We start from the raw sequence: 13,990 nt of genomic DNA on the forward strand, positions 1-13,990 counted from the left end.
GCATCCCAAGACCAAGAAGGCTGACTTGGTACTTGCTAGCTTCATGTAGGAGGGGGGGAAAAAAAAAAAAAAGCAAAATAACCACTGGTCATTAAAAGAGAGCAGTTCGTTCAGGTGCTTACAATTTTGGCATCTGCTTTGAAGAGCTGCTAGAAGGAGGGGTCTGCCTGGAAACTGGGCCCTTGGAGGTGTATTCCATTGCTTTTTCATGACTTTCACTCTCCAACACCATGCCCAGTCAGAAACACTTAAGCTCATTCTTCATTTATGGAAATTTAAACCTGCCTGCCCTGTGCTTTTGACCAGTGAAGAAGTTACAGCACTTTGCAAAGAGCAAATTTAAACAGGGAACTACCTGGACTCATCTTTTATACCAAGGAAAATGTGTCCTTGGTATAAGAGATGGGAGATTTCTGCAAGAACAGTCATTAAGAAGCAGCAAAGCTGAGAGGCCCGATTCATTTAAATGTTTTTTTAGTTACACTGGTACTTACAGGCAACATAAGCATTGTCCCTGGTGGTCCTGGTAAACCATCTGCTCCTGGAAGACCTGGGCGACCAGGTGGTCCCTACAAGAAGAATAGATAGAAATAAACTCCTGTAGTGTCATTTTAGTCGCAACCATACTTGAGCAGTTGTGGCTGTAAAGGCACGTATCACAATACAAAAGGTCCCCTATCTTGACTGACTGGCATTGAGCACACGGGCATCCCGATGCTATGGCAAATTTTGTAGAAGCACATCTGTAAGCACGTATGATTTTTCTTAAGTAATTCCCTCTTCTTACATCCTGGCCCCCGTATTTCCAGGGTCTGCCACATGCAGTTTTCGAGCGAGCAATAAAAGTCTTTGCAATGTTCCAAGTTAATGGAATCAATGCTTAGTTGGGTCTGTTAAAACCTATTGAAAAAGTATATGAAACTTCATAATTCAAGTCAGTGAGATAGAAATGTGGAAAGATAAATACATTTCTGTGTATGCTCACTCGTCTGGGTCATTCCATTTTTCTCCCTTCTGTCTTTTTCTTTTCCCAGTCCTATGAGGCTACTTCCATCTACAATGGAGTGATGCTGTCAGTGGCTGTAAATCAGCAAAACTCTCAGGACCTCAATGGAGCCGTGCTGATTAACATCCGTTGTGTATCTTTAACTTGTACTAAAGAAACAAGCATGCAGTAAAAGATCTATTGATGAAGCTATAAATAATCAAATATGGCCAATTTTCCTAAGACAGCCCATAGATTATTTGTATTCCCAACTGTGTACTTGGCAAAAAGTTTAAGTTAACACAAATGTGCACATCCATCCAGCAATCCTACATGCAAATGAGGATGACATCCAACTACTCGATGCGCATGCCTAATTGCAATTTTCACATCAGCTCGAGAAGCCGAAGGCTTCACCACTCAAGTCCCAGTGATGCCAAGAGGAGCCCTGGTGCTCATTTCATGGCAAGGCAGGCAGGACTGCCCGTTCAACAGCTCCAGCTTGAGGACTTGGACAGTCCCCTATTTACTAAATGCCAATAATAAATCCATCTGCGGAGAACCAAAGTGCTTCGAAGGGCAAGCAACAAGTATCTATGTTAGTTCTCACTCTCTTCAACCTGCCTGAAGCCCTCCAGCCCGTGCCAACGCCAAACAAAAGTAAAAATAAAACCCTGCCACAAATCACAGACATACGTGGACACGCTACAGAGACACAGAGGAGCCAGATGCTGCCCTAGGAAGTCACACACTGATCCCACAAGGCAAACGGAGGTAGATAAAGGTGGGAAAGGAGGAGGGAAGGAGAAATAGCCAACAAAGTCACTAAAAAAATGGAGCATTTAAAAACAACAAACAACCAAACCAAGACATTTGATGTGTTATCCTTGCCTCACTGTCTTCCAGCAAGATTTTTGCGCATGACTTGGCACCTCTCACAACTCTTTGCTCCCTCTTCATCCGTTCCCCTCTATGCCACACTCCATTTAACATTTGTCTCCCTCTTAAACAGGAACCCAAAACATGGAAGCCAAAGTTTCAAGCGCTAAATTAGAGCCCAGCACCAGGGTGGGGGTGAAGAGCTGCCAGGGCTCCACCCAGCCACAGGCAGAGCATCGCTCCGCTGGCCTGTGGCCGGACCCGCTCCGCAATTACAGGGCAGAGCAGCGCTGCGGCCGCCGAGCCCAGGTCTGCACCGCAACCGGCCTGGAATAACAACGCTGCTCCCAGCGCTGCAGCAGACAGCACTGCAGCCAGTGATTTATCAGCAAAAAGAGAAAAAAAATCAACAACCCAGCAGCTCCCTCAGCACTGAAGGGAGACTGCATAACACGCCAGCCCATCCATTTTTCAAGACAAGCTCATGATGTTAACATTCACGCTGTTTACTTAGTCTGGCCAACACTGGAGTCCCTGACTCTGCCGATGAGGTACAGAGGGCAGTCCCATCTGTTGGAGCAGAAGCACAATAAATAATTTAGGCCAGACTCATTTTATATAATAAACGTTCCTCCATCTCCCTCTTCTTTAACTCTGGTCCTGCACATGACAGATCAGGAATGAGCCTGTTTAGCTCTCTGTGTGTACTCTGCCTGACAAACCTTGATGCAATGTTTTTATCCATAAGCGCCTCTTTTTGTTTCGGGTTGGGTGTGTGAGGTCTTTGCCTTGTGGGGTGCAGCAGCAGGGGGCAATGGTATGGAGGCAAATCAAACCCATAAAGCACTTTGTAAATTTAAATTCATGAATGCCTTTAAGAAATGCAGCACGCCAGAGTCTCAGTTGGTGTAAATCTGTGCACTCTCATTATGTAAATAGAGATCTGCTGATATATAGCAGCCAGAGATGGGGACTTCAGCTTTTATTTGGTGCAGTGCACTAAAATGCCATGCTGAGTGCAAACACTAGTGCAATAATTCAAGGGAATGTTTAAACTGAAACCTCGGGGTGTTAGTGCTCAGGCTTCTTGAGCAGCAGACAACGACAGACAGAGCAATGCCCAGCAGCCCACAGTATTAAGCCTCAAAATTTGTTTTAAGTGTCTCTCTCTAGGATTATTTTTCTGATATTTTCAGCCCTGGTCAGAAAATTAGGCAACTGAAGATCTTTCTCACAGTATTTAGTGTCTTCCAGGTAAGGCATTGCTTAACATCTGATGGAAAAAAAAGGGCGTTCCTGAAGGTGTCAAGCCTTTCAGAACCCCAGTAAGGATTTTAGGGATCCTCTTAGACTTTCGAGATGCAAAACTGTTCTCAGGGGGAATAAGTCCTTTGGGATGCAATGACTGAATGGTCTTGGAAGACACAGCTAGTGCTTTGCAACCAGCCTTACCCCAGAGGTATGCTGATCAAGCCCAGAGCACCCAGACACCCCAGATTTCCAAACACACAGCAGGGTCAGCGACAGAGCTGCAGTTTGCTCTAACGCTGCACCTCATCTCGTTCAAAAGGGCACGTTTTCCCACTTCCTCCATTCCAGTCTGGAATATCCATGAAATAGCTGCCTGGTCTCCTAAGTGCCATATTTCCTTTTGCCCACAGCTCAAAGAAACCTGCCTAGAGTCATCCTAAACCACCTCCCCCCAGATGAGTCCTCTGAAACCTCCCACTAACAGGCTGCTCTGCAGCTCTGCCAGTGACACAAGCTCTTCTTCGAGTCGTAAAGTAACTGGGATAAATGAACAAACTGACATGATGAATAAAACAGAGCTAAACGAGTGTTGGCCAATATTAACATAACTGAATATTGTTGGTGTATTAATTCAGTGCACCTGCCTGATTGCAAATAGAAAGTCTTTCTATCAGAGGCGGGCATAGGAAATGTTCCTCACCGTGCACATATAAGTGTCATGTAAATTCATGAGCTATATGCAGGGTTAATAATAAACAAATTAAAAGAGGAGCTGCTCTAATTGAAAAGGAGTATTTTAATACAGTTGCCGTTCCTGGCTCTGGAAGTTCATTGCTTCTCTATGCATAATATGTTGTATTACACTCTGTTCTGGACGCTCAGAAAAGCAGGATGTGCCGTCTGTGCTAGAATGCAAATTACGCCTTTCATTGCAGGGTGTGGAACAACATCATCGGGGACAGTGTGTCTGCTGCTGATTGGCTTTGCACAGCCATTCAAGGGGAGCCTGGCCAGCAAACGTCTGCATCTGCCTGGACAAGTGGCAAAGATACAGACTGCCTCATCGCCGGGGTCAGCATCCATCCTGCCAGGCAACTGAACTCTTTGGAGCAGAAGCAGCACGTCACGGGGAGAAGAGCAAGCTGGACAACACGTAGCACCCATGCAGGATGAAGATGCACCAAGAGCCCGATGAAGCCACATGGCTCTTTTGACTAATCTTAGACCACTGCAAGATGCAAACCGCTGCTGAGACTGTTGCCTAGCTCACCCATCCTCTATGAAGGCCAACACCCAAGGATGCAGAGCCCTCGCGTGGTCCTTCTGCTGGTGTAGTGTAAGAGGAAGCAGGACCTCAGTGCCTCAAGGGTTAAGCCAACCTCTGAGCGGTGGCTCTGGCTCCCGGCCATGGGCTGAGCCTGCAGCTGTGTATTGACTTTCTGAGCTTGCAGGCACCCGATCGATGGAGCACAGTCAGGGTTTCTCGTTCTCAATCATGTCACAACCGCAAGAAACGTTATTACTGTGCCATCAAAAAACAATAAATACAGCAGGAGTGTAAATGAGGTGGGGCAATGCTCTGGGGAGGTGTGTGTGTGTGAGGGGGCGGGGGGGGGGGGGGAAGTGCAGCAGCCAGCGGACTCCAGCCAAGTCCCCAAGGACCAAGGCGGCAAAAAAAAGAGCCTTAGTTAAAAATAATACAGGACCCAGGTTAGGGTCATTGCCACAGGAATGCCCCCGACACCCGAGTAATCTCCTCAAGTACACCTTAAAACTGCAGCACTTCCCAGTGCAGGCTAGCAATAATTTTATTTCTTTTAGTGGTTGTATTTTCCAACGTGCACATCATGGGGCTCAGAGGTGAATAATGTAGCTTTGGAGCCAGCTGGTTGCTTGGTCCTCCAGCGGGCAGGGAAGCTAGGAATCCCACCCCTCCTGCCTGTGTCCCCCAGGAAGACAGCCAGGTCCCAGGGGATCCCAAACCCATCCCAATGGGACGGTAATTTGGAAGAGCACCAAATCCCAGAGGGGCATTTTCCCATCTCTTGCTTACTGCTGACAAGCAGGTGGGATGGAGAACCACCAGGATGGGTGGGAAAGGAGCAACGGCAAGAGCAGCACTAGGGAAGTACAACAGCTCAAGGGTACATCGGCCAGAAAAGGGAACACAGCTGGATTTTAAAAGCTGAGGGGAGAAGGGAAGGGTAAATACCAACTTAAACACCTCTGCAAGGTAAGGCACAGCGGCTCAGCCTCAACTTAACCCATACAGAGAGCCAGGCCGGGAAGAACTTTGGGAAAAATATTCAGTCTTTCTGTCTAATTGGTGTTTTCATGGTTTGATACATCCCTTCCTGTGTTCTGGTGGATAACCGTGCTTGGTGGCTTCCAGGGGTGCCTCAGCTGGTGTTGCCATGCCCGCAGCCAGGCTGGCAGTAAGAAGAAATGAAAACCAGAGGGTTTGATGCACACCTGATGGTGACCACAGAGACAGCCATGGCAAACCCCTGGCATCACTCCGGCATTTAAAAAGAGGCTAAGGTGAGATCCTAAGTAGTGCAGAGATCTTGTTCTGATCCTCTGCAATGGAGTGAATACTCCTTCCTATTCTTTCTGGGTCTTAGATTGCTTAATTAAGACCAAAAAAAAAGGTTTTTTGAAAATAAAAGATAAGCAAGGTCACAACACAAATCCTTAACAGCAGTTACAGCAATTAGCGGTGCTAAGACACACAGCAGAACAGCACAACCTCTTTATCTATCCCCATTCGAACCTGATCATTGGCTTTTTCCCCCTTGTCTGGGCAGAATTCAACCAAAATCTGCCAGAAGAATTGGAAGCCCTACAAACACAGAGAGCCTGGGTCACCCCAGCTTATCCAGCAAATAGGATGCGGTTCCCCATCTGGGAACAACTGGATCAGCAGAGGATGCTGTGGTGCACAAGAGCCTGCCACGGGTAGCAGGCTGCCTTCTCTGCCAGAAGAACAGAGGTGCTCACGACCTCAGCGATCAGATTAGGGAAGTGTTTGCTGATAAGCGCTCCCTTCCTTAGAAAGATGTTTTGCATTCGTGGGTGACAGCACTGAGAGCAGCAGGATTCTGCGTGTTCAGGGGCATCTCCTGTCATCTGTGTCACCGCTGCTCTCCTCCCTCCTGCGCTTTCCAGAGAAATCCTACAAAAACAGACCTCCAACCACACCTGCCTTCGGAAACCCACCTGTAGGCACAATTTTTGCCCTTTTCGCTAATGAGACTGCTGGGATGCCTCAGGCCAAAATGAGCCATAGGTAGAGGCTGGCATTAGGGCTGCTGGGAGCCCCATTCCCCAGATGAAACAGCAGTACGCTAGAAGCTATTCTGAAGGCGTATCTGACGGCACTCAGCATCAGGATGTGCCAAGGCACTGAAGCAGTGTCAAGCTCCAAGCTGCGTTTGTTTTACTCATGCAAACCCACTGAAATCAATGAATTTACTCAGGCGAGACTGCTGCTGGTACACACACACCCCTGTGCTGCTGCTGCACCAGCCCGTAGCCCTTCACGCTGGTCCGCCAGGCTGCATCGCGGCAGGAACAGCTCTTCCCTGCCAACACTGCCCCGGTTTTGGTGCTCCATCACCCAAACCAGTATTGCTCAAGGGTGCTGTGTGCACTCCTCTAGTTTCAGACCCAAACTGAGCTGCTCTGGCAGCCAGGGCTGATCCCACCTCAGCCTCTGTGCAAAGCCAGAGCCCATCTGTGCTGCAGGGAATTTCCCCCTAGGTATCAGGCCAAAATTCCCACTGGACGCAGGGTGCAGCCTGGTCCCCATCCACCCAGGCAGCTTGGCATCAGTACCTGCTTACCTGGCTGCCTCTGCCAGGGAGGGGGAAGAGGCTTGAATGGTGGGTGGACAAAGGCAAATGAGGAGCGTGTTGGTATGAGGGTCATTTCAAAGGCTCAGCTTGGGGAGTGAGGAGAGTAGGTTTTAATTTTTGGCATTGCCAAGTACACAGATTGCCACTCGAATGGTGCTTGTGCACCACTTACTGACCCGAGGCTCAAGTCCAGCAGCTCCCAAAACACAGGTCGTTTCTGATCCCAGCTGAGGACTCCACAGTAACAAATAAATATGCAGCTCTGACTGAACTGTGGTGCTAAACTATGGAATTTGGGGTCACAGTCCACACAAGTGCTTGGGAGCAGCTGCCTCTGATGAGACACCCTAAAGCTGGAGGCTTCTGCTGGCAGCAGTTCACAAAGCAGCGGCTGCCAGGGACAAAACTGATTTAAAGTACCATCAAAACCAAACACAAAACCTAAGTTACTGCACTGCTAAAGCACATGAATCAGTCTCTAGGGCTCACGGGTACAGACCAATAATCCACCTACAGAAAAGGCGAGGTGCTGCACAAGAGTCACCTTCCCACCAGGAGCAGTCTGGGACACCAAGCGGGGGTGAGGAAAGACCCACAGCAGTGGTGATGGTGTGACCCTGGGACCATCCTGGACCCAATCAAAACCACCCCCCCTGCCAGGACTCACGACATCAGCTGGAATGAGGATGCAGAATTATGGCTGAGCTTTGCTTTACTGTGCCAATGGCTATTTTATGTGTGTTGTGCTCATCCTGGTTTTCCCAGTGCCCCAGCCCAGCTCCTGCACTGGAAGGAGCAACCAATGCCAAAGGGCACGGATAGAGAGCAGAGGCTTTGTTAGCCATACTCTTGCTTTTAACCTGGAGAAAACTGCTTACTGCATTTGACTAGTGTGGTTGCTCCCCAGCTCTTTGCCCCTGGATGCAAAGGTCTGCCCTGTACCCTACCCACAAGCTCTTTTTGGGGTTGACCCAGAGGAAATTGCTATTGCAAGATGAGCAGTATTTTAGGGCTCCCCACAGTCCCACTTTGCACACAGAAAAGGACTGAAGCCTTCAGCCAAAAAGGAGAAAAACATGGGTACTCACTCTCTCCCCAGGGTCACCCATTAAGCCCACAGGTCCAGTTGGTCCTGGAGGTCCTGGAAGGCCCTAGCATAGAAAAGACAGAAAAAACCATATAAGCTGCTAAAGGAAAATGTGTTATTATTTGTAACATATTTGTAGAAGCAGGAAAAGAATTAGAGCTTTCTGTTTATTTTTGCACCAGAAAGCCGACCCCAAAGCGGTCTGTGCACATGCGTGGCATATGGAAGCAATAGAGCCCAGGAACAGCTGTGTGCTGAGCCCTGCCATGTGCACTCAGCACCCCAGAGCCACGCACATCCTTCCCTGCAAGGTACAGACAAAGTGCCACTTACTGCTGGGCCTTCGGGACCGGGCGGACCTTCCACCAGCATGCCCTGAGCAAGAGGAAGAAAAAAAGGTGATTAGCCAGGAGCATCCTCAAAGTCACTTTGATTACAGAGCTGGAAAGCCCAATGCTTTATCCGTTCTCAAATATTTCAGGTCTTGCTGCTAGGTCTAGGCATCCCAGAGCTGAAGGGCTTCCAGTCCCTCTAGATGACATCTCCTGTGTCCCTGTTCCCAAAGGCACAAAGGGCACTGCCCATCAAAAAGCCAAATACCATTTATTTGAATTGCACAGGGCACAGCAAAACAGTCCTTCCCCCAGCACCAAGCCCACCCTTGTCCCAGCGCAGGGTCCCCTTCCCAAACACAACCCTTCTGCCTTAGCTCCTGGCCAAAGAGCAAATCCTGGGGTAGGTCCAGCCTTGATGGTGCCCAAGCAGGAGAAGAGCTCATCTTCAGGAAGAAGCTGTTTCTAGACCCAAGCAACTTTAAAAAAAAAGTTAATAATCAAATTGCAAGGGTTTCTTTTTTAAATTACTTTCCCAGCAGACTGCATGCTGTGATTTACTTTGTGTACCTAGGAAATCACTGTGTGGGCAAAATGGTAGAATAATGTTATTCCATGCCTTTTAATCTAAATATTTTGTCATAACTTTAAATCAAGTCTATCATGTACTCACTAGAACTAAGCTGCTTTTTTTTTTCTTCCTCCTCATGGGTATGTAAGAGGCAGGAAAGAATTCTCCCAATAAAATAAAATTTGCCCATGGCAAATGCTTTCCAGAAGGCATCAGCACGGATCTGTTGGGAAAAGCCCCACAGCGAGAACTACCCTTTTAACTCTGGAGCAGTGACCACGCCCCCAGCAGCACCCAGGTAAAGCCAAAGCAATCCCAGTGCTTCCCAGTTCTTCCATAGCAAACAGGGACATCTATCCTGTGAGATGAAATCAGCCCGTGAAAATCTGTAGACAAGCAGCTGGCTCGTATGGGAGAAGCCTGGAGGAAGCCAGTGCCAGGACTGGTCCCGGGTCATCCTTAGCCGTTCTCCTGGGCTCAGGCTCTGGTGCTAAAAGCCTCAGCTGACCCCACGGCAGCAGACAGGGCTGAACTGAACAAAACTGAAATATCTAAAGGAAAATCCAGGCGGTCCTGCCCCAAAAGTAAAACATGCTGCCGTGACCATCCCTGCTTCCATTAGTGGGATGCGTGTTTCTGCACTGCTAATGCGTGGCCAGCACTACTTTCTGTCTTTCCCCAGTGTCCACACTACTCATTACCACCTCATTTACAATCTGGCTTCCACTTTGTTTGGATGTGTTAGGGGAAATTTTTTGGTGCTGTCATCACCGAAGCACCTGCGCGGTTGTTCTTCACCAGTAAAGAATTTAGGCCACAGACTTCACCCCATGCCCATTTGACAGCGGTTTGCTGCCTGCCTGCCTGCCTGCCACAGAGCCGCTGCTCTCTTCTGAGGTGGGGAGGAATTAGGGGTCGACCCTACATGACATCCCTCCAACCTGCCCCAAATATGAGCTGTTTGCTGTTGGAGCCTACCAAGAAGCAGTGAGCTATGCTGATGGAGGTGTCCCCCAGGACACCCACTAAGCACCGGCTCCCTCTTCAGACACATGATGAGGACATCGCACAGGAAAACCCAGAGCTCCCAGCAAACCTCTCCCCTGTGTGCTGGCTCCATCCTTGTTGAGACCAACCCACGGGACATTTTCGCATGGGTGTTGTGGCTGGGCTGGTGCAGAGAGCCAGAGCCCACACAGGTCTCCCCAGGACACTCCTGGGCTGCTGGGTGCCATGCTCTGAGCACGCACAGCACCACGGCTCCACTGCCCATGGCCAGCTGCAGAGGCTCCTCCACACGGGGGAAGAGGTTGGGGTAATTAGCCAGTTTGCAATGCAAACATCCTTGGCATCTTCCCATATTTATCTGTTGGTTTATGTTGAGCTCTAGCTTTAGGGACAGCTGGAGATTCTCCTTGGCAAGAAATCTCCACTGTTTATATGACTGCTCATCAACAGGAGCAATGGAAACGTGGGAGGGTTCTGGGACCAGGACCGGTGGGGAGATGCCACTGAGAGCAATCACCTTGGGGTAGCAAGCAAACCATGGATTTAGGACTGTCCAGGGGGTGAAACAGGGTGCTTCTTCTAGTCAATCAACACCCAGGTGCTACCCACAAGCAAAGCCAGTATCACAGAAACAGCCCAAAAGCTAACTGCAATGCACAGAGGTGCTGTGCAAGGGCTGACCACCACCCCGCACACCCCGCCCCCCAAAGGCAGGCACGAGCACCAGGGCCCCCGTCAAAGGGTCTTTGAGGAGGCAAAGGCAGCCTGGTGGCTCCAGAGCTGGGATGCAGGGTGTCCCAGCCAACCCCAGCTGCATCCTCCTTGCCCTGCTCCTGTGCTGCCCCGCTGCCTCCAGCAAGTGTCAGCACAGAGCAAGGATTGAAGGACAGACGGTTTGAACGAAAAGGAGAGAAAATCCAGCAGAATGACTTCTGCATTTGGTTTTTATTCCCCCTTTGCTGCAGCTCCCATTAAAAAAAAAAAAAAAAAAAAAAAAGCAGCACAGCAAATCTGAATTTCTCTCTGCTGAAGAAGAACCGCACGGAGAGGAAAAAGGCGGCATTTGGTCTTGTTTACTTTCTGGCAAAAGCTATACATGCTCCAGTGTTTTGAAATAGCAAAGGCAGCCAAATTCTTTCTGGATGATTAAACTTAACTATTTTGTTCGCTTTGTAGCATTTCAGATTGGTTCTGGCCACGGCAGGCTGGGTTTCTGCCATTGTCTTTGTGGGGTTCGCCTGCCCTCCGCCCTTCCCACACCTCCAACAAGCAAATCTCTCACTCTTCCTTTTGTTTGCAGAGCGGGAGCAAGACACAGAAAGGAAGAGAAGGAAGGAAAGGTTGGAAATGCCTTTGTAAGGTGCTCATTCAGGCCTTTCAAGCCCTAGTGCTGCACCCCAGCTCTCCCTGCCCCCCACCCCGCCCCTGCTATCTGCAAAAGCGTCAGGGCAAAGAAGGGAAGGAAGAATTAAAAGAAAAATAATGGCTTCCAAGTGATGGGAAGTGCTGCTGCGATGCTGGGCGCCACGCTGGCCCTCTGCCAAGGAAAATTAGGTTAATTGAGTTGCTGGTGTGCAGTGAGCGTGCGCTCAGCCCTTCGGGGACAAGGCTCAGGGAAGGTGGTTGCAAGGACCTGAAGCCCCATTTCCAGCCCGGGGAGGAGCGGGCATGGGACCCTCAGCATCCTGCCACGCCATGAGGGACAGACACATGGCCATGGACCAACAGCCTCTTGCTCTGCTCAGCGGGCACCTTGGAGCCAACAGCAGCCGTCCCCCACCACCAGGGAAGCTGGGGAGCGGCTCCATCCTCACCTCAGGGGGTGTTCAGTTGGGCACCCAGGTTTTTTTGCAGACTGCAAAGGCCACAGGCAGTTTATAACTGTTCTTTAATAAGAAAAACCACCTCAGAAACCAGCTAGGGCAGAATCATAAAGAAAGCAAGCGCCAGATTCCACTCCGGGGATGACACAGGGTTTCTTCTGTAAGTGGAAAGCTGGTGGGACACTGGAGCAGGCGCAGGAGCAAACCTCTTCTCCCCTGCAGCTGTGTGCAGGGAGAACCCTTTTATTTCCACAGAGATGAACCCATTAGTTGCACAATTAAAGCCAGCCCCAAGCTGCAAGCTCAGGTCAGGATATGACCTGGCCGCTGCCTGTGGGTGCTCGTGGGAGCAGCATCGCTGCTGAGCCAGGGGCGCTTCAAAACCTCTGGAGAGGTGAGACATGCCCTCTCTGCCGAAATGCTTCGGTTCTAAAAGGCCTAGGTTTTATTTGGTAAATGAGAGATTTCATGGGAAATTTTGCACTTCCTTCATAATTTAGGTCACTTCTTGAAGTTTTAAAAAAATAACAATTACAGTATTTTAATATTAAAAGTTTTTAAATGAACCAAGGAATTCTTCCATGGGAAATTTTCCTCCCAGCTGTACCACTGAGAGCACCACACCATACCAAACATACCCCTTGTACCTTTTATCTTGGGGGGGGGTGTGTGTGTGTGTGCAAAAAAACCCCCAACAAACCCCCAAAAAAGGAAAAAAACACTGAAAAAACAGATGGTCCTTACCGGCTCAATAATTGCAGGCTCCCCCTTCTGTCCTTTCTCACCCCGTGGGCCACCGATCTGTAGCAAACAAGGGTGAGACAAAGCCAGACCGTCAAAGAGGACATCAGCATCACCACTTCCAGCAGGAACTGGAGGTTCTGGGACAACTTCTGCAACCAAAGCGCTGCTGATGCTCGGGTGGGAAAGAAACAGGGCACCTCCTCCTCGCCCCGTGCAAAACACACGTGTTGCAGGTGGCTGAATCCAAGCGAGATGCTCTCACGGGTTTTGGCATTGCTCATCTCTATGCTACAAACCATGGGAAGACAAACACTTTGAATGAGGCTTACCCTCGATGGAAAATTAACTCTTACCCCTTCGTATATGGTGTCCTGGTTAGCAGGCATGCCAGGGCCAATATCAGGAGACACTGTTCGGTCATAATAGTTATCGTAATAATTCCCATCGTATTCTTTTATTGTTTCCTCGGTGAAATCTTTATCCAGGTCATCTCCTCCTTGAGCAGCCTGGAAGCAGAAGAGCAGCAAGATGTCAGGCTGCAAATCTCTCTAGGCTGCACACTTCAGAAATATAAAGGGTGCGGTTTTTGCAAAGTGAGGATGCCTTATAATAATAGGTGCAAATAAAAAGCATAAGATAAGTTAAATTCTGGAGATTTTAGGTCTCCAGTGGCCTCTAAGGGTCTTCTCCAATAGCATCCAAGAAGGATGGGAGAATCTTTACGTCAAAGTGTACAGCCTGGCTTTCCCTAGAATTTCTCTGTTGACCCCTGAAACAACACTGTGAGTGTAAAAGTTTGAGCAAAGAAAAGAAAACACAGCACAAAGCATCAGCTCATGTCAGGAGGGTACCCCACAAACACTGAAGGCCTGAAGAAAGAGGGAATGGAAGTTTCAGACTCCAAGCCCTACCCATCTCTCACAGGCTCAATACTGGAGACACTGCATTATTAAGCTTAAAAAGTCACACTTCCAGTCCTTTTAAAATGCACATCAGAAATGCAATGTGCCATTATGAGTATCCGATTACAGGAAGAAATGTGGAAAAATCCGAGTTCGCTTCTACGAAAACCTCCTGTTTGTTTAGTCTGGGATCCAATTTATGATTGTGCTTGTCCAAAGAGCAGACGAAGAAAGTTTTTACAGACTTGAGGCATTAATCCCTGAACCCTTTCTGAATCCTTGCAGCAACAGATGCTACAGACCACAAGCAAGGACATCGAGACAAGTATCAGAATTTCCTTGCTTCTCTCCATACCCCTCTGTTTTCTGCAGCCTGCCAGGCAACCGTCTCCTGGCATCCTTCACTCCGACCAGCACCGTAAAGAACAACATGTGCTAATGATTTTTTTGTTGTTGTTTCTGTCCCATCCAGGTAATGATCCATAAGTGGACTTATTTCCAGTGCTTCCCAGAGATATTATCTCCTCACCACTATGAATTCAAAGTCACTC

At 48.8% G+C, this 13,990-nt stretch overlaps 1 protein-coding gene across 2 annotated transcripts in view; it reads right to left on the minus strand.

Annotated features, from left to right (window-relative positions):
* The window catches only part of COL5A1 (collagen type V alpha 1 chain), a 160,382-nt gene that overhangs the window by 67,893 nt on the left and 78,499 nt on the right, over window positions 1–13,990 (minus strand). For both annotated transcript variants that reach the window (XM_037399981.1, XM_037399980.1), the window contains exons 8-12: window positions 12,891–13,043; window positions 12,538–12,594; window positions 8,393–8,434; window positions 8,061–8,123; window positions 495–569 (exon numbers count right to left, since the gene is read on the minus strand). In XM_037399981.1, coding sequence (XP_037255878.1) covers window positions 495–569; window positions 8,061–8,123; window positions 8,393–8,434; window positions 12,538–12,594; window positions 12,891–13,043 — 390 coding nt within the window. The remainder of the gene's footprint in view (window positions 1–494; window positions 570–8,060; window positions 8,124–8,392; window positions 8,435–12,537; window positions 12,595–12,890; window positions 13,044–13,990) is intronic.

The sequence above is a fragment of the Falco rusticolus genome, chromosome 9 (assembly GCF_015220075.1).
Source record: "Falco rusticolus isolate bFalRus1 chromosome 9, bFalRus1.pri, whole genome shotgun sequence".
Taxonomy (NCBI): Eukaryota; Metazoa; Chordata; class Aves; order Falconiformes; family Falconidae; genus Falco; species Falco rusticolus.